The sequence below is a fragment of the Pleurodeles waltl genome, chromosome 12 (genome assembly GCF_031143425.1).
Source record: "Pleurodeles waltl isolate 20211129_DDA chromosome 12, aPleWal1.hap1.20221129, whole genome shotgun sequence".
Lineage (NCBI taxonomy): Eukaryota > Metazoa > Chordata > Amphibia > Caudata > Salamandridae > Pleurodeles > Pleurodeles waltl.
In genome coordinates, this window is record NC_090451.1 from 571,973,855 (window position 1) to 572,000,861 (window position 27,007).

The following is a 27,007-nucleotide window of genomic DNA, read 5'->3' on the forward strand; positions in this document are numbered from 1 at the left end:
CATGTGTAGCTGCAGATACACATGCTGTGCATAGACTAGTAAGCAGTTATCTCCCCAAAAGCGGTGGCTTAGCCTGTAGGAGTTGAAGTAATGTTCTTAATACTGCTTGTCCTACTGTGGCTTGTTGTGTTGTTAACACATCCACGCAGTAATGTTTAGTGAATGTATGAGGCGTAGACCATGTGGTTGCCTTACAGATTTCTGTCATTGGTATATTTCCTAGAAAGGCCATGGTGGCGCCTTTCTTTCTAGTGGAGTGTGCCTTTGGTGTAATAGGCAGTTCTCTCTTTGCTTTAATATAGAAGGTTTGAATACACTTAACTATCCATCTGGCAATGCCTTGTTTGGATGCTGGATTCCCTGCATGAGGTTTTTGGAAAGCTACAAACAATTGTTTTGTTTTGCGAATTTGTTTGGTTCTATCAATGCAATACATTAGTTCTCTTTTTATGTCTAATGTATGTAATGCTCTTTCAGCTACAGAATCTGGTTCTGGAAAGAACACTGGGAGTTCTACTGTTTGATTTAAGTGTAACGGTGATATGACTTTTGGCAAACATTTTGGATTTGTGCGTAGAACTACTTTATGTTTGTGTATTTGTATAAAGGGTTCTTGTATGGTAAAGGCTTGTATTTCACTTACTCTTCTGAGAGATGTAATAGCTATTAGGAAGGCTACTTTCCAGGTTAAGTATTGTATCTCACAAGAGTGCATTGGTTCAAATGGTGGACCCATGAGTCGTGTTAATACAATATTGAGGTTCCACGAAGGAACTGGTGGTGTTCTTGGTGGAATAATCCTTTTTAGACACTCCATAAATGCTTTTATGACTGGGATTCTGAATAGTGAAGTTGAAAGTGTAATTTGCAGATAGGCCGAAATTGCTGTGAGATGTATTTTAATGGATGAAAAAGCTAATTTAGACTTTTGTAAGTGTAGTAAGTAGCTTACAATGTTTTTTGCGGATGCGTGTAATGGTTGAATTTGATTATTATGACAGTAATAAACAAATCTTTTCCATTTCTTTGCGTAGCAATGTCTTGTAGTAGGTTTTCTAGCCTGTTTGATGACCTCCATACATTCTTGTGTAAGGTCTAGATGTCCGAATTCTAAGACTTCAGGAGCCAGATTGCTAGATTGAGCGATGCTGGATTCGGGTGTCTGATCTGTTGTTTGTGTTGAGTTAACAGATCTGGTCTGTTTGGCAGTTTGATATGAGGCACTACTGACAGGTCTAGTAGTGTTGTGTACCAAAGTAGTCGTGCCCAAGTTGGTGCTATTAGTATTAGTTTGAGTTTGTTTTGACTCAATTTGTTTACGAGATACAGAAGGAGTGGGAGAGGGGGAAAAGCATAAGCAAATATCCCTGACCAACTCATCCATAACGCATTGCCCTTGGAGTGAGGCTGTGGGTACCTGGATGCGAAGTTTTGGCATTTTGCGTTTTCTTTTGTTGCAAATAGGTCTATTTGTGGTGTTCCCCAGGTTTGGAAGTAGGTTTGTAGTATCTGGGGATGAATTTCCCATTCGTGGATCTGTTGGTGATCCCGACTGAGATTGTCGGCTAACTGGTTTTGAATTCCTGGTATGTATTGCGCTATTAGGCGAATGTGATTGTGAATCGCCCAATGCCAGATTTTTTGTGCTAAGAGACACAACTGTGTTGAGTGTGTCCCTCCCTGTTTGTTTAGGTAATACGTTGTTGTCATGTTGTCTGTTTTGACAAGAATGTGTTTGTGGGCTATTAGTGGTTGAAATGCTTTCAACGCTAGAAACACTGCCAGTAGTTCCAACTGATTTATATGAAGTTGTTTCTGCTGAGTGTCCCATTGTCCCTGGATGCTGTGTTGGTTGAGGTGTGCTCCCCACCCTATCATGGAAGCATCTGTCGTGATCACGTATTGAGGCACTGGGTCTTGGAAAGGCCGCCCTTGGTTTAAATTTATAGGATTCCACCATTGAAGCGAGGTGTATGTTTGGCGGTCTATCAACACTAGATCTTGAAGTTGACCCTGTGCTTGTGACCATTGTGTTGCTAGGCACTGTTGTAAGGGCCGCATGTGTAATCTTGCGTTTGGGACAATGGCTATGCATGATGACATCATGCCTAGTAGTTTCATCACTAATTTGTTGTGCACACTTTTGGAACTCTTTGGGCAGATGTTCTATAAAGTGCTGCATTTCATCCCAGTGAGCCCTGTCATATCTTGACAATAACGCCTGGGAATTGGCAATGCGTCATTGATTGGCCGCTTGTGCTGCAACTCTTTTCCCCGCTGCATCAAACTTTCGACTCTCGACTGGTGCATCTCCAGAGGTGTGTGAATTAGCCCTTTTACGTGCTGCACCTACTACTACTGAGTCAGGTGTCAGTTGTTGTGTGATGTATACAGGGTCTGTAGGGGAGGCTTGTACTTTTTCCTCCACCCTAGGTTTGATGGCTCTGCCTTTGACGGGTTCTTGAAATACTTGTTTCGCATGTTTCAACATCCCTGGTAACATTGGGAGACTTTGGTACTGACTGTGTGTCGACGACAAAGTATTAAATAAAAAGTCATCCTCAATGGGTTCAGCGTGCAATGCCACATTGTGAAAAGCCGCTGCTCTGGACACCACTTGCGTGTAGGCAGTACTATCCTCAGGTGGTGATGGCCTCGCTGGGTAGCAGTCTGGACTATTGTCAGATACTGGTGCATCATATAGATCCCATGCATCTGGGTCATCCTGGCTCATCCCTGTGTGTGTTGGAGATAGCATCACAGGTGGGGTCGCAATCGGTGATGGTTGCGGTGAGTGGTGTGGTGATGGCGAAAACCGTGGTGGAGTTACTTCTTTTACCACCTTTGCTTTCGGTTGTTGCTCTGTGTCCTTGAAAGCAAGTTTTCTTTTCATACTTATAGGAGGGAGAGTTCTTATTTTCCCTGTTTCCATTTGAATATGGAGCCTTCTTTGGGTATAATCTGGCTCCCCTGCTTCTAGCTCTTGTCCAAATCTATGGCCTTGTAGCTGTTCTGAAAGGCCTTGTTCTTCGGAGTAGGAGCTTGTTTTCGGCTCCGAAGCTGGGTGTTTCGGTACCAAAACTTTTTCCACAGTCTTTTTTGGCTCCGAAGCCACTTTTTTAGGTTTCGGTGTTCCGATATCTCGGTGCCGACTTATCTCGGAGCCGGTCTCCCAGTGTCGAGTCTGGTCTGAGCCAGGTTCTCGGTGTCGAGTATGCTGCGTGCCGGGATCTCGACCGGAGTCGGAAGACTTCGACACGTGTGTGCCCTTTTTCGGTGCCGATGGTTGGTCACCAATTGTACGGGTTAAGCCATGGCCTGCCGGCGGTGGCGTCCCCTGGGCCTTCATGATTTTGGCGTGAGTTTTGGTCGGGCTGGTTTACTCACAGTTTTTGGCGCCTGCTCTGTTTCGGGCTCGTCCGAGGCAACGATGGAGAAAGTCTCCTCTTCCTCGACATCACGTTGTCCTGACGGCGCCAATGCCATTTGAAGCCTGCGTGCTCTCCGGTCCCGTAGCTTTTTCTTCGACCAAAACGCCAGACAGGCCCCGCAGGTATCCTCTTTGTGTTCGGGGGACAAACACAAATTACAGACCAGATGTTGATCTGTATAAGGATACTTGTTGTGGCATTCAGGGCAGAAGCGGAATGGGGTCCGTTCCATTAGCCTTGAAGACGCACGCGATCGGGCCGATCAGGCCCCGCCGGGGAATCGAAGCCCCGAAAGGCTACCGGAGCTCTTCTTGATTCGGTGTCGATCTGCGTTAACTAACCCGATACCGAACATTAACAATACCGACAAATTTTTCGAGATTTAACTAACTTTCCGAACCGAAACACGGAGTGAAGAGGAACACGTCCGAACCCGATGGCGGAAAGAAAACAATCTAAGATGGAGTCGACGCCCATGCGCAATGGAGCCGAAATGGGAGGAGTCCCTCGATCTCGTGACTCGAAAAGACTTATTCGAAGAAAAACAACTTGTAACACTCCGAGCCCAACACTAGATGGCGGGATATGCACAGCATGTGTATCTGCAGCTACACATGATCTGACAGAATATGTTCCAGGTCATCCAAGTACAATATTACAAAATGGTGTGTAAAACTGCTCCCACAGAAGTCTCCTTTCTCTATAAATAGAAATTGTTGTCAAATTTAAAGAACTGAGTGTGAGGGCCAGCTCCAGCAATGATATAATATATGAGATGGTCTGGGTCTACGGTTGAGGATGTTATGTATGACACTGATGCCCTCTAATTAGGTTATGTTTGTATGTAGAAATTCTATGTCCAGAGTAATCAATAAGGATCCTGGTGTGGGTAGATGAAAGTCTTTACTGAGATTTATAAAATCAGTGCATGGATTGCACACACTGAGGTATAAGAACTCAATTTTACTGAGAAAATCCATCTTTTTAGCCCCATTTCTAAGTCTGAGTATTTCATTTTGCATCTCACTTGTTGGATCTTTAATAAGTTTAGCATAATGGGCAGGATTACTCAGATGGTAAATGACCTTCAGTTTGTATGAGTCTGTGTCCTATATAACAATGCTACTGCCTTTGTCTGCAGGTTTGAAGCTAATAGTACTATCCATTTTAAGATTTGCTTGAAATACCTTGAGATCTCTGATTACTAGTTGTTTCTCCACAGCTAAGCTGGCTGTGGTTGGAGAAAAATTAGAAGCATGTCTTACACTAGTAACATCAATGTTCTTTCTAATATAATAGCACTTTCTTTATTGCACATCATTATTGTGTGCTTTTGTGGAGGTATATTTGGGGACAGAGAGCGTACTCCACGAATCAGCCATGTTGCACCATGTAAAATACCTGTTTGCCTATTGTTATTCTTCTCCTCTGCTAAGTATAGCTCTTTTGCTTTCCCAAGACCAATGTTTTATGATCCGGGTGCCTGCACAAAGTTTCACTGAACTGATATAGTACAAGATCCCTTTCGATGAAAGCCTCTGCAGTGGACTTTTGTTCCCTACAAAACTTTGCCTCTGAAAGGACTGGTTTTGTAGAGTTTGTTGTGGTTCTTTTTGTTGAAATCACTGTGTGCCTTTAAAGCCAGTTTATAGGGAGGTGCGGCTTGCTGTATTTGCTGACAGCATTGGAATGACTATTGCTCCTGAAATGCGCCCTTGGACTTGGCTATATCAGTGTTCCTTATAGTCTTTTCAAGGTCCTCAGTGATTAGGGGCCATCGAATAGCAGATCTAACAGTTATTGTAGTACTTACTATGGAAAAGATGCGGAGGTCTCAGGGGCAGGTAAAGTTCAGTGCTCTCTTACCTCACTGGCTGGCGTATTGGCATTTTTCAATGAGGTAAGTGTGCTACTCAAGTGGCGTTGTTTGAATCCTTTCAAGCAAGCTCTACTTTGCTACTGCTATTCAAAGGTGAAGGGGAACAATTCCAGTATGTGTATCTATCAAAGAACCAATACTAAAGAATCTTACATGTGAAGAGTGCTTCATGCAGAATAAATCATACAGAGGGGTCTGAAATCACACTGGGGCGATGGACATTATGTGGGCCATGGTAAATAAACAAAAGACACAGCCACCAGGCAGAAGCAGTGGGCGGGGTGGGGGCTAGGTATGCACTGGGTTTTGGAAAATAATTTGTAGTGCTTTTATATTGCTTAAAGATAGCAGCTCCAGGTTCATATACTAAATACCAGAGCAGGAAAGAATGTTACATAATGAAAACTAGGGAGTTCAGAAAAAGATTTATAGATAGTAATGCTTTTTTGTTCACCAACGGGGATGGGGTGAGTGGTGGTTAGAAGAAAGTTTGCTCTGACAATGGTTTCAAAGTACTTGTACTCTCAGTTTAAAGTAATTCGATAAATATTTATGAAAATAAAATGTAAATTCAGGCATGCATTTTTTTATAATGCATCACATTTAGAGAATGTATAGTACAATGACTTTGGTGATAAAGTTCTCTTTCTAAAACGTATTGAATACTTACAGTAGACATTTATCTCCACAGATGATGATATGAAAGAGTTCTGAAGCGACTCATGGCCGACTGTACATGTTATTTCTGCTCCGTTATCTTCCTGGGTGACTGGGAACTCAATACGACTTGTTACGGTGAAGGTCTTTCTATAAGGGTCCTCCATCACCTCATTTACTACACCTGTGGAGAATACAACATTGTCAGTGGTTAGACGGAGACCTACCACAGTGTTATGTTCCCAATTTCTTGAAGAACAAAGTTCACAGTGTCCAAATGGGGCTAACTTTCTAATCAAGCAAAAATGCTGGTGTGGAGCGACAGTCCATCGAGAGCTCTTACCTGAAATCTTGGTTAAGAAAAGTTGTTACTTGGTTGAAAGGTCCAATCTCATTTAATTAAATAATACAACTTTTATTTAACTTGTGATAAATGTGCATTAATGGTTAATTTGCCTTTACAAAGTGTGTCTAGCACTTGAGCATCTTGCAAGTTGTCACACTGACTTACCTCAAATTGGGTAGACAACAGGACATGTTACAGCTGGAGAATACTTGGTTGCAAAAAAATTGGGCTAACACCAACAGAAATGAAAGGTCGAGTTGTTCTACCACTTTTAATACACCACTGATAATCCCCCATCAAGGTGCACTGTGATCACTTTCTGAGGCCATATCTGGAGAGTGCAGTCCAGTTCTAGGCTGCTGCCCGGTTGTGAAGGCCTCAAATGCAGTGCTGTATGGAGCTTTAATGGACAACTCTGGGCTACTAAATCGAGTTTTGAAAGTAGCTCACCTGCTTCATATAGAGGTGGGGAGGACTTTAAGCCATATTGGCTAAGCAAATCTAAACTTCGGACCTGGTGGTCTCACCTGGCTGGGATCTATAAATTTGATGGGTGGTCCTCTAGCATAGAAGTGGAGGACACAATTGCCCCTGTAAGGACAAAGTTGGCAAAACTGTATCTAGCGTAGGTGCTCAGTAGCAAGACGTACAGGAAAGGTATAGTACACAAATGAATCCTGATAATTCGTATGGTATTGGTTGTTCTTTAGTAAGCGAGCATGTGCAGCCTTATAAGTTATCACATACTACATGCATTACTGCTATCTGAAAAATACACTCTGTCACACTGTGTCTGGTGGTGTGGCCCATTCCGGGCATACCATGTCCAGTTCTGAAGGTCACATCTAGTGTTGAATTCAGTTCTGGAAGCTGCTGCTGACACCTGTTTTGATCACAAAACTAGTAGGGCCTTGTGTTTTAGCCCCTGCGGTGCCTGGGACGTAACAGTTACGTCATGGGCAGCACCGCACGTCTGCCCAGGACGTAACCGTTACATCCTGCACCCCGGACCTCGGGGGAAGCGCTGGCGCTCCCTCTGAGGGCCTCCTTCCCACCCCTCACCCCAGGAAGGGCTTGAAGAGGAATCGCCCCCCCCCCAAACCGCCCCAGTGACATCTGATGATGTCAGCACATGATTTGCTTGCTGACCTCATCAGAGGTCACCTCGGATCGCGCTGGAAGAATTCCTCTTCTGCCCAGGAGAGACATGAAAGGAAAGACATCTCCTTTCATGTCTCTCGTAGCATTTCTGCTGCCCGATCGCGATGCAATGGGGCAGCATAAACACCTACCAGACACCAGGGATTTTTTTTCTTTTTGTAGATTTTATTAAGGGGAGAAGCCCCTTGGGCAAGGGCCCCTCCCCATGGGGCCAAATAATTTTTAGGCCATTTCTGCCCCCCCTGGGGGCAGATCGGCCTCCTATAATTTGGCAGATCTACCCCCCGGGGGGGCTGAAAACTGCCAGATACCAGGGATAGTTTATTGTTTAGTTTAATTTTATTTTTGTTTATGTGTGGGGAGCGACCCCTTAGGCAAGGGTCCCTCCCGGGTGCCCAATTATTTTTAGGCCATTTGTGCACCCCCGCCTCTGGAAGCAGATCAGCCTAATATAATTAGAACGATCCGCCCCTAGGGGGGGGGGCAGAAACCACTAGACACCAGGGAATTTTTTTTTATGTTTATGCATAACGGGAGCGGCTCCTTGGGCAAGAGCTGCTCCGGGGGGGGGGGGGGAGCAAAATATTTTTAGGCCTTCTCTGCCACCTCTGGAGGCAGATCAGCCTAATATAATTAGGCCGATCTTCCCACAGAGGGGGAAAAAACCTCTAGACACCAGGGATATATATTTTTTTTATTCACTTTATGTTTTTATGTATGGGGAGTGACCCCTTAGGCAAGGGTCGCTCCCCTGGGGGACAAATTGTATTTAGGAATTCGGCCTGATTGGTGTGTGTGTGTGTGTGTTTTGTTTGGTGGGGTAGCACCTTGGGCAAGGGTCGCTCCCCATGGGGGCACATTACTGTTGGCCATATCGGCCTATTTTTAGAAGGCCCATCTGTCTCCAAGGGGGGACCGAAAGCCCGCCAGACACCAGGGAAGATTTTTCTTTTTCAAAATAAGAGGGTAGGGGTACGGCCATACCTCCACCCCAAATAAATGGGGCCAGAGTTGGTTTGCCCACCAGTGGGAAGATTGGGCAATTACCCCTGATCCACACCCGGTAGAGGGGGGAGGATGGAGGGTTTGGGGGTAATGAAAGTATAATAGATGCCAGGGAATTATTTTTTTTAAATAAAAAATTGCGGGGTGGTGGCTACCAACCAGCATGGGCCAGTTTATTCTCCCACCCCAACTAAAGGGGGTAATGGTCTTTCAGCTCTCCCCCGCACACTGAAACATCTTACCCCATGGGAAGCAAGAGGACATTTGATTATTTTGAGTTTTGGTTTTACATTTGGGTCAGGAGAGCTTGGTAACTCTCAAAATCCCACTTGGAACGGTGAGGGCTGCACTTTTTTTTACTTTTGAACGCTGCCATGTAGAAAAATCGACAAGACCACGTCTGAAAACTAAACATCTGGTTGATTCCCGGGTGGTGTGCTTCACATGCACCCAGCATCATTTTCTTACCCACAATGCCTGGCAAACTTTCAACTTTGCTGGAAATCAAACATTTGTCCCACATTTTTGTGATGGAACCTTCCGGAATCTGTAGGAATCCACAAAATTCCTATCGCCCAACGTTGTCTCATCTATACCGATAAAAATTCTACTGCACTTGTCAGCTTAAAAAATGTTTTTTTTCCAAACTTCCCTTTTGGACCCACTTTGGTTCCCCCTCAATTTCAACATGTTTTTGACTCTTCCCTGTCACCGGCACTTGACCCACCAACATAAGTGAGGTATCATTTTTACCAGGAGACTGAGGGGAATGTTGGGTGGCAGGAAATTTGTACCGGTGTGGTGATCCCACACAGAAATGTGGGAAAACTGATATTTTAGCTAAATTTGACGTTTTCTGAGGAGTCTGGGTAAGAAAACATTGGGGGATCCACTCAAGTCACACCTCCCTGAACTCCCTCGGGTGTCTAGTTTTCAGAAATGCCTAGGTTTGGTAGGTTTCCCTAGATGACTGCTGAGTCCAAGACCAAAAACGCAGGTGCCCCCCTCCCCAAAAAAAACCCAGGTAGTTTTGTATTTGATAATTTTGAAGTGTCCACGTTGTGTTTTGGGGCATTTCCTAAATGTGAGGAAAAAGTGTTTTTAAGCCAAATTTTGAGGTTTGCCAAGGATTTTGGGTAACAGAACCTGGTGAGAGCACCACAAGTCACCCCATCTTCGATTCCCCCTCTGTGTCTAGTTTTAAAAATTGTGCAGGTTTGGTAGGTTTCCCTAGACGCCGGCTGAGCTAGAGGCCAAAATCCACAGCTAGGCACTTTGCAAAAAACAGCTCTGTTTTCTTTAGAAAAATGTAATGTGTCCACGTAGTGTTTTGGGGCATTTCCTGTTGCGGGTGCTAGGCCTACCCACACAAGTGACATACCATTTTTATCGGGAGACTTGGGGGAGCGCTGTGTGGAAGGAAATTTGTGGCTCCTCTCAGATTCCAGAACTTTCTGTCACAGAAATGTGAGGAAAAAATTGTTTTTGGCGAGATTGAGGTTTGCAAAGGATTCTGGGTAACAGAACCTGGTGAGTCACCCCATCTTGGATTCCCCTAGGTGTCTAGTTTTCAAAAATGTGCAGGTTTGGTAGGTTTCCCTAGGTGCCGGCTGAGCTAGAGGCCAAAATCTACAGCTAGGCACTTTGCAAAAAACACATCAGATTTCAATGTAAAAATGTGATGTGTACATGTTGCATTTCTTATCACCAGCATTAGGCCTACCAACGCAAGTGAGGAACCATTTTTATCTGGAGACTTGAGGGAACACAGAATAGCAAAACAAGTATTATTGCCCCTTGTCTTTCTCTAAATTTTTTCCTTCCAAATGTAAGAAAGTGTGCAAGAAAGACGTCTTTTTGAGAAATGCCGTGTAATTCACATGCTAGTATAGGCACCCCGGAATTCAGATATGTGCAAATAACCACTGCTTCTCAACACCTTATCTTGTGCCGGTTTTGGAAATACAAAGGTTTTCTTGATACCTATTTTTCACTCTTTATATTTCAGCAAATGAATTGCTGTATACCCGGTATAGAATGAAAACCCACTGCAAGGTGCAGTTCTTTTATTGGCTCTGGGTACCTAGGATTCTTGATGAACCTACAAGCCCTATATTTCCCCGCAACCAGAACAGTCCAGCAGACATAACAGTATATTGCTTTAAAAAATCTGACATTAAAGGAAAAAGTTACAGAGTAAAACATGAGGAAAACTGGCTGTTTTTTTCACCTCAATCTAAATATTTTTTCATCGCAGCTGTTATTTTCTGTAGGAAACCCTTGTAGGATCTACACAAATTACTCCTTGCTGAATTCAAAATGTTGTCTACTTTTCAGAAATGTTTAGCTTTCCGGGATCCAGCATTGGTTTCACACCCATTTCTGTCACTAACTGGAAGGAGGCTGAAAGCACAAAAAATAGTAAAAATGAGGTATGTCCCAGTAAAATGCCAAAATTGTGTTGAAAAATTGGGTTTTCTGATTCAAGTCTTCCTGTTCCTGAAAGCTGGGAAGACGGTGACTTTAGCACCGCAAATCCTTTGTAGATGCCATTATCAGGGAAAAGACTAAAAGCGTTCTTCTGCAGCCCTTTTTTTTTTTTTTTTTTTTTAAACTAAATTTTCGCTGTATTTTGGCTAATTTCTTGGTCTCCTTCAGGGGAACCCACAAACTCTGCGTACCTCTAGAATCCCTAGGACGCTGGGAAAATAGGATGCAAATTTAGCGTGGGTAACTTATGTGGACAAAACGTTATGAGGGCCTAAGCGTGAACTGCCCTAAATAGCCAAAATAAAAAAAGGCCTGGCACCTAAGGGTAAAAGGCCTGGGAGCGAAGGGGTTAAAAACCTCTCCTTCAGCGCAGAACGCTCCTGTTTAGCTTCCCCTAAACACTCATGAATTTTCTGTGGTCATTTGACAAGACACTCACAGCACACTATGAGCGGTCAGAGACTAACCTCCTCCATGAAGTTAACAGCTTTCTCAGTCACCCTTTTAGATATGTCACAGACATCGACAGTAATCTAGCTGTGTGTGTTAAAGTTCTTGTAAATGTACATTTTTTTTTGCTTGAAAAAAACGAAAAGTATGTATTAATTTTTAAATTCTTTGCAGTCAACGACCTTTGTCAGCCCTTCAAAAATGAAACATACATGGGACCAGCTTTTTAAAATCATTGTAGGCGCAGCCCTGTCAATAATGGAGTATGCTTTTGAAAACTGATACTATTCTACACAGTGACCTCAATCAAACTGTAGGGAACATGTGGCCACCTGAAATGAGGTACATAACCATGTCAACTCTGCTGTCTGCCACTAGAACTACCAGGAGAGGGTGCTGTAACAGGCGTTATGTGGTGAGGTAGGGTAGAGGTAGGGTCTAGTGCCGCTGCTGTTTTCACAGCTAGATCTCTGTTTCCTTCACCCCTGCTTGGATGGGGCGAGTGGTTTGACCACGCATTGAGGTCCATTAGCTGTGAGATAGTGATGAGCCTGAGGAAGCCAGCAACCACAGGATGCCCTTTCTAGGGAGTGGAGCAAGAAGAGCACCATCAACAGCAGTACAACCCACAAAGTCAGGCCTTACTCTTCCTGTTTCTACTTTGGGATAAGGAAAGGAAATTACATGGGCTATAAGGGGGCAGGCAGAGTCAAAACCCAGCACTGATTTGGACATCTTTGACCTTTTAGGCCTAGCTGGGCATTAACTGACTAGTGGCTTATGTCAACAAAGCCTGGCCCATGATCACGGTATCTTTTTTATGGGTGTTTAAGAATATGTTAATGCGTAAGTCACAAGTAAAAATATAAAGGTATAAAACCAATACAATTTGTAACAATGTAGATCATACAGGCCAATATTGGTTTAGATGTGGCAATGTACAAGTTGGAATAGCAATATGCGCTGTATTATGGTACTGTGAAAACTGTCATCACAACTGTCTTAACTAGAATACCTCTGCCTCTTAAGCCTCTGGGATCAAAAACATGAGATAACTCTCTAATAATACCCAGCCCCGCCACCCTCACAAAGCCCCCAGTTACACTAATTGTCCTGGCCTATTCACCCAACTCTACTAGCACAATGAGCAGCCCTGGCATTTTTCAATAACCCCAATGACATGCAGACGAGCAGAATTATATTGTAACACAACCAATAACAAAATGAGCAGCCTTAGTTTAACTGAGCAGCTCCCATAATAAACTGACATAATGGAGCACACCCTCGCAAAGGAGATTCACGTTCTGGCATATGAGAGCTCTTTCATCCAGGACATAAAAGACATCACTTGTTTGCTACAGATCCAGTGTTCCATACATGAGAAGTGAATTAACACTGCTCCTGTGTATGTGACAAAATATGACGCACTGGAATATTGTACAATTTCCTGTTTAAAATCGTCGCTCAAACATATGACTTTTTATACATTTTATATAAATTCACTTTTAAAACGTTCAAGCATCTACTGCCACATGTTTTAAAACACTTTTTAAGCATAATAAATACTAGGAGCGACATCAGCGCACCCATAAAATGACACTGCGTCTTGGACTCACAAGACACGATTATTAATTAGTTATCTCCTGCTCAAAGGTGTCCAGAATTACCAGGTGCTGAGGTGCAGATAAATCCGCACCCGGTAATTATACACGCAGATATTTGTGCACCCGGTAACTGTGCATTCAATTCTGCACACAATACAAACAATGCATACAGTGATTTTCTTCTTTCGTGATCCACCCTACGTTTTCGCATTCTCTCTAGACTTAACCTTTCAAAGTCTAGGTACTCGGGTGGAGTATAGACTTACCCTCTAGCGGTTCCAGACCCTTGTACCAGGTGATCTGAGCAGCTGGTTTACTCCCAGAGGTCTTGCATGTCAGTCTTGCTTTTTCATTTTCCCTGAAGGGAAACTCATGTCCGGAGATCAGGGGCTTCTGTGGCTGCCCTGTGGGGTGGGAGAGCAATGGAAAACTTGTCAACAGTTGGTGCGTGGAATTCATTCTCTTTCATGGTATTAATTAAAGTTTGGTACAGGAGAACGTAACTGTAAACCACAGGGGTACTCGCTTCGCCGCACTCGCAGATCACCCATCTCATTTAGAGATAGGGAAGGCTCCCTTTTTACATCCGTGAAGCCTCAGCTGGCTCAACAAATGTAACCTCTGAACTGGGGGCCATGCCTGCTAGACTCTAAATTTGGTGGGCGGTCCTTCAGCACAGAAGTGGAGGACACAGCCAAAGCATTAGGGGTACCGTTGATCTACAGAACAACATGTGCAAAAACAAAGTTGTCAAAACTCAATCTACCAAAACGTTCACTAGCAAGTTGCGTACAGAAAAGGAGTAGTTCACTAATCAATCGTGATAACTCCTAAAGTGTTGGTTGTTCTTTAGTAAATGAGCATGTGGAACCTAAGTAAGATATCACATATAGTGTGCATTAAGTTTAACTCTTACGTGGAACATACACAATGAAAATAAAGCAAAATACCCTGCGACTTAGGGGCAGATTTGCAAGGCCCCAGCGCCACCGGAGCGTCACTTTCAGTATGGTGCTAGGATGTCTGCATTGGCTCAGCAGCTTAATTTAGCACCAGTGCAGGGAGAAACTTAGTGGTGCAGCGTATTCCTGTAAATACGGCACATCCGTGCATTTCAAAAAGGCTACGAACAGCATCCTAAACTACTATTGCAAGTCAAGTGTTTAGTAAATGCAGCTGCATTGTAAAAAGGTATAGTGAAGTGACGCATAAAGGGGCTACCCTCAATCATGAGAAAAATGCTGAAGGGGGTTAAGTAACTGATCCTATAAGGAGATTGCAGATTCTGCTGGGGTGGCACAATTGGCGTAAAAATTACTCTTAAAGGCATGAGCAGCCCAAACAGAAGGCTTATTTGTCAAGGGAAAGAGGAAATGTGGCCATTCATTAGCTGCAAAAGGATTAGACCAATAATTGATTTACAACAGTACACCTTTTGTGGTCCGGCTTTTTGGATTATTCTGTTCTCTGCTGACTGGAACGCATCAGAGGAGCAAATGTCAATTTGTGCCTCTAATTTCTTATCTCAACTGTAATGAAGACCACTGATTTCTTCAAACATAAACCACATCGTAAACAAATTGAATTATGACATTGCAGTTATCTTTTTCTTAAAGAATGGTTACATTTAGAACGCTTTAATATGTCATCAACAAATTGTTTCTACTCATATTTCAAGCACCACTTTGGTGCTTAAGTGAACGCTGCTAGAAAGAAAAACTGAAAAAATACAGATATTTTACAATTTTTTACATAATCTTAATGAGAACAATTAATTACAATATCTTATTATTCTGCGTGCATTTGCTGCAATCAAAACCCCTTTTTAGGCTTCACACTCAATTGTTCATATGTTATTTTATGTTAGGTCGATTTGTATGAAACAACTTATCACTCATGAGTGTATCCACTTTATTGGAGCAAGACCATAGGTCAGACACAGCTCCTAGTTGCACACCAAGGTCTTCATTTTCTTGTGGAAATTGAGTAGCAAGGGGGCAGTCCCGATGTGTTGAGGGAGTCCATTCCAGGTCTTGGTGGTGATGCAGGAGAAGGAGCGTCCACATGACTTGCTTATGCGGATGCAGGGGACACATGGAGAGGGTGAGCGAGACTGAGCATAGCTGCCTGGTTGGATGGTAGAGCTGAAGTCGGTTGTTGAGGTGCGCAGGTCCAGTGCCGTGGAGGGCTTTGTAGGTGTGGGTGCTGCCGCAAATATGCTAATTAGAAATTATTAATGAATGTTTACGTGTTTGATTAATGAAAAGTTCATAAAGAAATTAATCGTAGAGAAAATAAAGTGTACGTTTGAAAATTGTGATCACAGGGAGTGGCATCCATTTATACACAGTTATGCTAAAATAACTAAAAGATGTGTGTAGAAATGAAAATGTGAAAGAATAATGTAGTAATATGTCATATTAAAATGTATAACCTATGTTTTGTATTAATTATAGAAGTTAACTTAGCCGAGGTTAAGGCCTAGCCTTTCCAAGCCTCACAAGAGAGGCTGAAATACTAACACGCTGCAAAGAAGCAGATGCATAACCTGACCCTGAACCCCCTGATGTTAAAGTTGCTTAGCTAGACTGCAATGTACCGACGATGAAGACAATATGATACAATTATGTGTAGAGTAGGCTAAATGTACTTTCCCAGGACTTGAACAATGGAAGCACTGACTGAAGAGGAACATGCAACTTTTTTGATACCTGAAGAGCCGGATGATGAGGACATCGTATAGTGGACCAATCCACGTGCTGTGAAAGGACTAATATTAACACTTATAGATTTGGTAAATTAATATTATAGGTTAAAGTCATATCTGCTGACTGACTGACCAATTGGAAATTAGGGGGATGGACTGGGAGACCCTAATAAGAAGTCATAACAAGGGGCTAAAACTTCAGATGCAGGAGAATTTAGGCAGATGTGAGGGGAGACGTTGATGACGTTAGGAGATGCGGTTCGAGACTCTGTCTTTGGGCTCATACTCTGAGAGCCTGCTGCATTGCTGATCTATTGATGACCTGAAAACAAAGACTGACTTTGTTGCTGATCCATTCTGTGGATAGGTAGCTATGACAACGTGATTGATTAACTTGTGCCTTGTCTTCTAGGTACCAACTGCGCTGTTTTATAGTTTTTCTCGTAGCAAGGTGTTTTTCCAAATTCATGTTTTCTAGATTATTTTGCATGAAGCCCCACATGCCGATGCTTATTTGGGTTAGGTAGGCTTTCTAGGGGTGATGTTTGACAGTGACAAATGACTGACAAACTACTTGCTGAACTCTGCTATTAATGCTGTGTATTCATCTTTATTGGCTTATGTCAGAGTATTCTAGATGTGTTTTATCATTTAGCTTATGGAATTGATGGCGATTAATGAACTAATTCTTTGTGGATTAAATAAAGTTCGAGCTAACTTGATGACTTAGTATTGTATCGAATAGGGAAATAAAAATTGTTAAACACTTTACCGAGTTGTGGTTATTCATGAATTGATGGTTATAGTGATTTTAATTAAAATGTTAATAATTGGTTATGCTAATTCTTGATGCCATAGGTCACTACATAATTAGGATATTCCATGCGATCCAAAAGGTTTATCGGCCTATACGCATCCCCCTGTAAGTTTACTTTCTAAGGACCAGACACGCTAGAAATTTTTGGTAGCAGCTTGATGGTTAGTTTATTTGGAAGACTAGTTATGTGGTGATTATTGGTTATGGTGGTAGCTTAAGTTAGGGTTAGTTGTTCGAATTTTTATAAGGTTTGAATTTGTTTTTCTGAAATGGCAATTGCAGCAAAGATGATGTCCCCTTAAGCCCAGAAATGACTTTCTCAGATCCTGGATCCCGCTAATAAAGTTGGGTATGTTCTCGCCGTGTTTTTGTAATATTGTGAAGTGGTAGATTGCGCTTGCAGAGGCTTAAGCAAAATCGAAGGTGAATTGTGATGGATGTGAGGTAAAGTACGGAGTTTGCGTACTCCAGTGAAGGTGTAGTAGGAGTGTGCGTACTCCGCGGTATGATTGGGGAAGTTTTCAAACTTCATATGTGTGCTGCGCTTTGTGCTCAAAAAGTGTCCACATGGTTGTTGGTGATGTATGGACCCTGCGTGGTCTAAGACTCCGGAGTATATTGACAAGTGTAGGAGACACTTGGTTATATGTTGTAATCTGTCTGGTTTAATAGGTTGATTGGCCGTGGTCAACGAGTCGGTGTGTGAGTTAAGCGAGTAAGAGACATTTTTCGACTGAAATTTGGCGAGTCCTAGGTGCACCAGGACAGTCCCACTGATTAGCTTAGAGTGAAATTTGTGGGTCAAATTTTACTTGCAACTGTGGGAGACTGAGAACGAGGAATAGCTAAGTGGGCAAAAGGGCCATCAGTGAAAACCCGTAAGGTCTCTGAAGCAATTGTGTATCTTCCTGTAGTAAGCCAGCAGGTTTGTTTTTGGTTATTGTTTTTTGGTTAAGTGCTCGCAATAATTTGCATTAGTTTGTATGAGATGATGTTTAGGAGGACAATCCGCAAGGCTTTGTCAGCCGCAGTGTGTGAGTGTGACGACAGAGTGTTCCGCGCTGGGATAGGTTGGTTAGTAAGAAGAGTTGCAAGAGGATTGGCAGTCGTCTGTAAGAGGCTATGAGTTGAGCAAGCGGTGAACAGAATCTCTGGCGTAAGAGTCATTTAGTTATTGAATCAAAATAAATACAACAGAGAAAATGACGTTTTTCAAAGCGTTCAGAAGTGCCATTTTGGGTGATCCATACATTAAGGCGACAGTTGAGGAGCCAACCCCACTGGAAAATTCTCCGGCATATATTGTGATGGAGGAGCTAGGTGTCGCGCCATGTCTTTGGTTAAAGCAGTGGTGCAAGATGACAAAGAAATTGGGAGTTCTAGTGTTTCCAGAGCATGGGACGTTTAATTTGAGAATTTTGGATGAATTACGAATGACATTATATGAGACAAAGCCATTACCGAGACCAGCACAGTTTGAGGCTTTAGCGGTTTGTGAGCTAGTAGCCAGACAGCAACAAGAGATGAAGTTTCAGAGGAGAATAAAGATGGTAGAAAAGTCCTTGGCAGAAGCAAGGCGGGACTGGGAGCAGAAAAGGTGGAGAACAGAGACACTACAGGGTATTAAATTATTTCCTGCAATCGCAGATGATGAGTCAGAAAAAGATGCTGCTGCTAACAGTAATGAGAGTTCAAGGACAAAGAAGAAGAAAAAGACCTATGTAGAAGAAGATTCAGATGTTGAGGATCTTATTACACAGTTGTTGAGGGATCGACCTCCGCCATATGCGACGCATGAAGGGGGTCCAAGTACTAGTTCTGCCCCAGCAGCTCCAGCACAAGCAAGGGGGACAGAGGGACCAGTGCAGACAGATAATAGACAAAGACAAGGGGTAGTGCAGAGTACCCCTAATGCAGTGACTACAGTAGTGACTACTTCAGTGGTCCAAGTGCAGGTGCACCCATCATTGATACAGAGAATCTATGGAAGACCCAAACTCCATATTTCTATCTGCCCTCAAAGGGAATCTGTGCTTTAAAGTTATTTAAAGGCAGCCCCCATGTTAACCTATGAGGGAGATATGCCTTGCAACACTGAAACCTGAATTTTGCAGTATTTCACTGTTAGGACATGTTAAACACACATGTCCTAACTTTAAAATACACTGCATCCTGCCCATGGGGCTACCTAGGTCCGACCTTAGGTGTGTCTTACATGTACCAAAAGGTAAGGTTTGGGCCTGGCAAATGGGTACACTTTCCAGGTCAAATTGGCAGTTTAAAACTGCAAACACAGACACTGCAGTGGCAGGTCTGAGCCATGTTTACAGGGCTACTAATGTGGGTGGCACAACCAGTGCTGCAGGCCCACTAGTTTCATTTGATTTACAGGTTGTGGGCACCTCTAGTGCACTGTACTAGGGACTTACCAGTACATCAAATACGCCAATCATGGATAACCTAATCACCAATACAATATACATAGGGAGCACTTGTACTTTAGCATTGATCAGCAGTGGTAAAGTGTGCAGAGACAATAGCCCAGCAAAAACAGAGTGCAGTATACCATAAAAACAGGAGGCCAGAAGGCAAAAACACAGGGGAGACATGCCAGGTCTAACAGAGGGAAAGAAGCATGTGGGGTGGCTACAGAGGGATGGGAATCAGAAGGTGGGAGGCACGAGGAAGATGCAGGAGACACAGGAAAGGAGGGGGCACTGAGGCTGATAAGCGCGGGAGAGACCCTGGAGCAAGGGGAGAAATGGGGGAGAAAAGAAGAGAAAAACAATCACGGGATAAAAACAAGCCAAAGCACATAATGGGCACAAAAACAAGGCAGTGCACATAAAGAGCACAAAAGACGAGGCAGAGCACAATAAGGGAACAATAGCGAGTCAAAGCACAAAACAAGCACAGAAACGAGGCAAAGCACAAAACTGGCACAGAAGACGAGGCAGAACACAAAATGGACACAAAAGAGAGGTTAAGTACAAAATGGGCAAAACAACAAGAGCACAAAACGGGCACAAAAGATGGGTAAAGCATAAAATGGTCCCAATAATGAGGTCACACTTTAAAATGCTGCAACATCATGGCTCTTCATCAGGTTATCTGAAAAAACTATTCCAATCTGCTTCCTGAGGTCATTTTATACTACACTGCAGGCTTCTCGGCCATCTAAACTGAAAATACCTTGAGACAGTACTCTCCATAATCAGACCTCTCTCTCAAAATATTTTCTATAGATCAGATGAGGCCGATGAACACAACTTTTCAATTCCTTGTGGAGCTAGGACTATGGAGACTTCAGATCACCTCCTGTTTGATTCAGCATTTGAACTTCTGTCCCACTCATTAGTCAGATGACATAGGATAAGACTGAGGACCTTTACCTTGAGGCTTTTACACCTGTGAAGACTTTCTTTCTCCAGCAGGTCACATTTTATTTTGTATTGTGTGGACTGATGCTCTCAAAGTGTAACTAAATCTCTCATTCATCACAATTTGTCCTTTGCAGCACTCTACAAGAACATATAAACAAACTATAAATACATCTCATAAACCAAATGTATGTGTTGCGGTTAGTGTGTAGGCATGGCAAAGGTGAAAGTAAAATCAAATTCCAAACTTTTTTCTGGTGTAAATAGACTCCACTGAAGTTTCTAGTGAACATTAATAAACTCCATACATTTCAAATTTCAAATGTGTAGAGGATTATAATTATTGGGTGTCCCCAGTGTTAGGTAGGTCACCTTCCATCTGCAGTTGTCCCAGAGCCCTGTACATATTGTGGGAGCCTTAAAATACCATGAAAGGTCTTCTGGGTAAGAAGTACGTGATGAAACTCTCATGGGCTGGTGTACAGGAGTGGAAAAGATAAGATGAACCCTCACTGTTAACTTGTTAATGTTCAATTGCAACAAATCATGGAAAGGAAAAAAAGTAAGCTCTTACCCAGCACGGTCACCAGTGATTTGGCCACCAGGACAGGCATTGTGAAGATGGCGCAGGTGTAGACTCCTTCATCAGCCATCCCTACATCACTAATACTAATGGTCAGTTCATTGGTAGTGGATTTCACAAGCTCAATTCGATTATCCCGCAGAGCTAATAGAGAAAATTAGACGGGCACTTTAGAAAGCATTGTCTTGGGAAAACAAACAGTAGTATGCAGAGATAAAAACAGGCAACTAAATATTCAGGCCACACTCAGAGGTACACAACATATCAGACAGGCAAGTAGGCAAACATAGACCAACACATTTAAAAACAGTAGAGGCATATAAAGACCGACGGGCAGGTAGATGGAGATAGACATTCATTAATGTGCCAAGAAGGCAAAGACAACATAAGTGACAGCAGAAATAAGACAAAACAGTAATAATACAGGCAAATACAGACATAGGGACACATACAAAAAGATCAGGTAAACAGTCAGAGACAGGCATGGATAGGTAGAAACATACGGAGACAAAAATAGGCAGTTTGAAATATACTATCAGACAGACAACACACATAAGCAGAATGACAGGTGTGTGAACAAATACAAACAGGCCGACAGAGAGCAAGGGGACAAAGATTAACAAAAAACGTTTTTTTGTGATTCACAATAGATCTACAGAGAGAAAAGAACCTGAGTGACCTTACGTTTCAGGTAAACAGACTTTAACACATCCCATACAGTACATCCAACAATAGTGTTATATCAGTAGCGCCTTACAAGCCATTAAGGTTGGAGCTGTATTTCCAAATTATCATGCCACAAGAAGGAGGGAGGCCACTGGCCGATCATGCTGTTAAGTGACTTTCCAGAAACCCTAATCCTGTCTATTCTGTTCTTAATGTCATAAAATCAGCGTGTATCTAGCCATCAGTCGATGCAATTTCATGTTGTGCAAGATATTACCTACGTGGGCTCCATATGTCTCTGAGTCTCGCAGTTGTGGTTGCAAAGAAGCTCATTTTTTAAACTGATCTTTATAGATGGCCAGATCTCGCAGCTCTCTGCTCGAAACAGTCATCCTGCACAAAGTCACAGCGACTTTGCATTTGGCCAAAAGCAGCGCCTGCCACTTTGAATCTATGAAACCACTTGTGCGTAACTTAATATAATGCAATACATCTATTTGTAGCTTAACTTCCAACCTACCCGACATAATTTCCAACGGAGTGTGAAACACCATGCACCAATATTCCAGTTTGGGGAAGCAGTACCAGTCCCTGTGGAAAAAGTCCGTGTATTCTTAACTGAAAGGGCCACAAGTGAAACTGTGTGGCTTTGAGCAAAGTAACGCACAGCGGATTGATTTCTATTTTGAAATCCGCACAAAGAGGATCTTTTAGTACCAAAATTCCTCAATTCCCTAAGTGATACTGTTTACCTGGGCAGTACCATTGGTACCAGCAAGCTTCAAGACAAAGATGCTCCTCTCCCACTGTACTGATTCGATGAGATGTTATGACACACAAAGCTGCCACTATTGAAAAACCTAGACTATCGAAACGGGCCCATAGCACCCCTCCACATTTGGTGACCATAACCACAGACCCCTACATGCCTATAGCCGGCTATACAGGCTTGTTCAAAACTTAGGATACCAATATGAGACTGGATACAGACAGTATGGCATGGTAAGAGATATCTACCTCTACTAAATGGAAATGAGCGTGGAAAAAAGCCCATACCATTTGGTAGTGCTTTGACTGGTGAATGTCCTGAAATAACCCTGACCCATCCCAATATACAAGATTGTAGTGACTGCCTCTACCAGGCTGAGTTTTTGGTTCTAAGCTACAATATTTGAACTCTAGCACAATCTCTCTTCAAACTGTGACATGGTCAAAGGCAAACCCTGCAAAGAGGTTTGGGGACTGAGATGTGCCATCAATCTACAGCAGGGGAAGTGGAACATAGAGACAGGGACATCCCTCCCCCAGGGTCACAGAAACTATGGCAACCCCTATCACCCAGGAGTGTATGGCCCAGTTCCTAAACAAAATCGAATCCCAAATTAGCTCCCTCAAAACATTTTTAAATGTGCCTTCAAGCAGTCTGCAAAGATATCAGTGAACTGGGAAACTGGGTGATTGATCTCAGACGCTTAATGAATGTACAGAGGATTAAGAAATGCTCTGGCGCAGGCTGCAAATACTGGAAGAACAAAACGCCGACTTTCAAATAAAACAAGAAGGCTTGGAGAACTGAAGCATGAGTGATAACATCTGCAGTCGTGGCATGCACATAGGACAACAACATCATAAGCTTCACTAAAGACCTCCTCCAGGTGGTCAGAAGAGACGCTTAACAACTCTCCCCTCGACCTGACCAAGCTCACAGAGGCCTCTCCAGCTTAAAATGATCAAAGAGTGCGCCAGGCATCCTCAAACACAGGCATTATTTTGAGGACAAGGAATCATCATTTAACGTCAGACCTTATTTCTCTTGGACACATCATCTAGCTTTTTCAAGATTTACCCTCAGAAAACACAGAGAATTCAGACCAATCATGAAATTGCTAAAAAAAAAAATGCAATATCAAATAAAAATGGGGCCATCCTTTTAGCCCCATGTTCCAAAGCTCTGGGAAACAACAATAACTACGCTCATTTTCAAAGGTGAAAGGGTTAAAAAACACTCTAGTATTGTATACCCGGCTGCTTTCCTTGTTCTACAGGGCACCTGCGGTATGCTATCATAGAGAGGGAACTGTCCATAAAGCATTGTGAATAGCAGCACACCCATCGCCCATAAGGCACTAGGCTTCACCCAGTATGGATGACCCCGAGGAACATCAGGGCTGATGTAGGTTAGGCTACCTCTCTAATCTTTCAAACAGTCATTTTCGCTCACCAGATACTTGCTTAAGAAAAAGTTTGTCACAGTTATTCAGTGAGTCATTTTGTGTAACACCATGTTACCAAGTTTCAGGTCTCAATGAACAATATTTTTCTTGCGGAAGACTTTTCTGTACATCACTACAATTGTAGGGCCCCAGCAGAGACGAGCCCCCAAGGTCGCTTGTAAGAGACGAAGAGAACCTGGCAGCCCAGCGCGCCCAAGTCCTCTTCTACACCAGCAACGTTGTAACGACCTACAACCTACAGGGCCACAGATGCAGGTGAAATGCCCTCACAGAGGGCCTAGAAATAGAACTTGCTGCAGTCTTATGGAACTAGTATCTGTGCCTTCAACAGTTCAAAACAGCACTAAACAGAGTGGTAAACACCCATTCCTTTGAGAAGGACCAATATAGCTTAGTGAGATAAAAAGCATGTCCAACTCGTTATAGACAGTTATGAGCAAAGAGGGATTTAAAAGTACCTCACTGAAACATTTTCTATCTATTATAAACTGAGGTTTTGCCAGATTCGAACGGAATGCCTTTCTTCACTAGATCTTTTGTTGTCTTTGGTGACCCAACCAGTCTCCCTTGTATTTCTCCGTATCTACGCAGCGAACGCAGATTATACCTTCGATGGCCTCTGATTCATCAGGGCGTATGGTTGGTTCAGGCAGCCGTGGACCGCTTTCTGAAAGCAGAGCATCCATATGTGATAGTAAGCCTTATAATATTCTTGGGTATAGCAGAAAAATAATTAGGAAACGTGGCTTTTCCAACTTTTTCTGCAAGAACATAGTCCTCCCCTGCTTAGATGACCTTTGTTGAATTAAGGACTACTTGTGGTCACACCAGTCAGGCTGCAAGTGGAGGGTTGTCATCCTACTCTGCTTTCAGTCCACAAACAATTTCTTCAATGACAGTCTTAAGTTGATAACTCTACCTATCCTACCGTTATAAGTAAGCCAAAGAACAGCTATTTTTTCATTGCTTTATGAGTGATTACTGATTTCTTGAGCTTGCATGTATTTAATTTACCAAGGGTTTGTCTTAGGTGTTTGTTTGTACAGACCTGTTTTTATTCATCAGTTAATTCCATTGCTATGCCTTGACCAAGGACAGTTTGAAGCACAAGGCACTTTGTAATCTCAGATATGCTCAATTGAAAATGCACTGGAGGACAGGGCACTGATATATACTTTTTTGTGAGGCCATTCTCATATATTTTTATCCTTTTAACTACAGTAGTTAATTGGCTTTTTAATCATTTGCTTGTTTCCTTTTATTTGCACTAGACTTAGCACTGTACTCTCCATAGAGCAGAGCACTTTAAAAATTAATGCAGTATTATCAACAACACTTACCTTACGTATTTTTGCAGGTGTTGATAGAAATAATCAGCTTTAACAAACCAACCAGCATTAGATGATCTGGGCCAAAACTGTGGACCTCTTGAGCTTTCTTAGCTAAAGAACTTCATCATTATCAAGGTATTTTACTATGCACATCCACATTCTGTATTGGAAATTGTAGTTAGTTCTTTATGCATTTTTTGAGTAGATTGTAATGAGAATCATGTGTTTGATATGTATACTTCCTTTTTAATACTTGTCTTCACTTTAAAGGACTTGATTGTCCAAAGTAAAGTGAAGCAAATTCAACAATTAAAAAGGGGAAAACTCCTCTTACAATGTTAAACATCTATAAACGCAACAGTTGCCAGGACCCCTACATCAGGTCCCTATTGAAACAGCAATTCCTAGACACTCAAGATGACATCATTGTGACTGTAGCCAGAAAAAAACTAAAATAGGACCCGCTAAATCCGGTACCTGCCCGACTGAAAGCAGAGCACTATATCCTACCTACAAAATCAGAAGTGAATTTTAATGCATACAGAAATTAATTAAGGTAGTCACCGCATAACTATGACCCTGCGCTGCAATAATTACGGGTTGGAGAATAGCGAGTGTTTTGAGGGACTAATCGGTGGTGTGGCCTGAAACAGGTCTACTGCCTGATTATTCATACTTGCATTACGAAACCTAAACTGAGCTGTGGAAATAGGAACCACAGATTCAAGATATGTTGTTCCAAAACCTCGCTGTTGCAGTACACATGCAGAGCTGAGAATATCCTCTATCCTCATTAGCAGAGAGCAAGTTTATACTTTGAATCAGGATCAGAAAATCAGACTCTTCAACAAATACAGACAATAATACACAGATAGAGCTAAGGTAGAACCAAAAAACAGACAGGCAGTCATAGGCGAGAGCAGACACACAGCAGAAAGACTACCAACCAAAAAGTTTTACATTCTGACAAGAAGATAAAGGAAGACTAGCAGGCAGAGGCAAACAGGCATGCAAAGACATGAGTCGACAGACAAACACAGAAGCAAATGTGCACTAGCAACGAGAGACATAGACCTGCAGATATGGAGATGGGTCTAGAAAGAAGCAGACAGAGCTAGAACAGCATACAATAAGGCCGACTCACAAAAGTTGCCATGGAAAGTAAAGTATGCAAAGACAAACAAGGAAATACAGGAAAAGTGAGGTAAAGAATGCAACTGCATCCAGTAATGATTAGATGGCTTACTTGGTAATCTCAGTTTGTTGCTTTTTAAGTGGTAACTTTCCTCACTATTCGGTGTTTGTCCCTCCTCTGGAGCATAGTTATTTCACCCTTGCTTTTTAGCTAAGGTATATAGCTTCCATTGCTTATGTCATGGTACTACTTTTGTCTTTTTAGGGCTTGCATTAGCCAAGACCTTTTGATTTTCGTGCAATTATATATATGACATACTTACTTAAAGGGGCTTTCAACCAGCTTTCTTCATCCATTGGACTGTTGTTCTGTCATTCATATTTTGCTTCCACCCACTACAGCACATAACAAAAGGCAAAAGATAAGCCTACTTCAGCCCCTGGCTAACTTTGAGTGACTGCATTTCACAGTTTCACAAGGAGCATGCCTGCACACAAGGTAGCTCTCTTTAGTGTCAGAGTTTTTTGTTTTTTTACTTCTTGCTTTAGCATTGCCTATGTCTTTAGAGCCTGATGTCACAGCACAATGCTTTCTACCATTTCTTCATTTTGCTTTTAATGTCAGCACAGGGCTCATTTCAGCTTTATCAGTCACTGTCTCCTGAAAATGCCGTTGTAACTTCCTTTTGGAGTGGCCTTTGTTCATCTAACTGCTGCTAGTTCACAGCCTACTAGATTATGTCCACTTGAAACAGTTCTTTATATCCTCTTTTGAGCATTTACAACTGCATTTTTGTATGTCATGTTGGTATATATTTGGACTGAAGACTACAGTTATATGTGTAAACCAATATAGTTTGTTTATCCTGCTTATATGGCTTCCTAGTTTGCTTTCAGTACTGTTGTATATCATCAAGTTCTTACAGACATTTAACTATTATATTAATAATTCAATTAGAAGTGTGCTGTTTATTCCAATTTCCTATCTATTATGTGGTTCAGAAATGTTGGTCAAAGGTGACTTCGGTCTAAAGCATACAAAATCAGATAAGAAGTTTTGGGAACAGAGTATTAAACATAAACACACTGTGAAAAAAGGATTATGTTTCATTAAAGCTTTGCTAGAACTATG

The 27,007-nt window shown here is 42.4% G+C and overlaps 1 protein-coding gene across 3 annotated transcripts in view; it reads right to left on the reverse strand.

Annotated features, from left to right (window-relative positions):
* Positions 1-27,007, reverse strand: part of CADM3 (cell adhesion molecule 3) — a 603,256-nt gene that overhangs the window by 413,881 nt on the left and 162,368 nt on the right. For all 3 annotated transcript variants that reach the window (XM_069217689.1, XM_069217688.1, XM_069217687.1), the window contains exons 3-5: positions 20,502-20,654; positions 13,290-13,427; positions 5,981-6,151 (exon numbers count right to left, since the gene is read on the reverse strand). In XM_069217689.1, the coding sequence (XP_069073790.1) occupies positions 5,981-6,151; positions 13,290-13,427; positions 20,502-20,654 (462 nt within the window). The remainder of the gene's footprint in view (positions 1-5,980; positions 6,152-13,289; positions 13,428-20,501; positions 20,655-27,007) is intronic.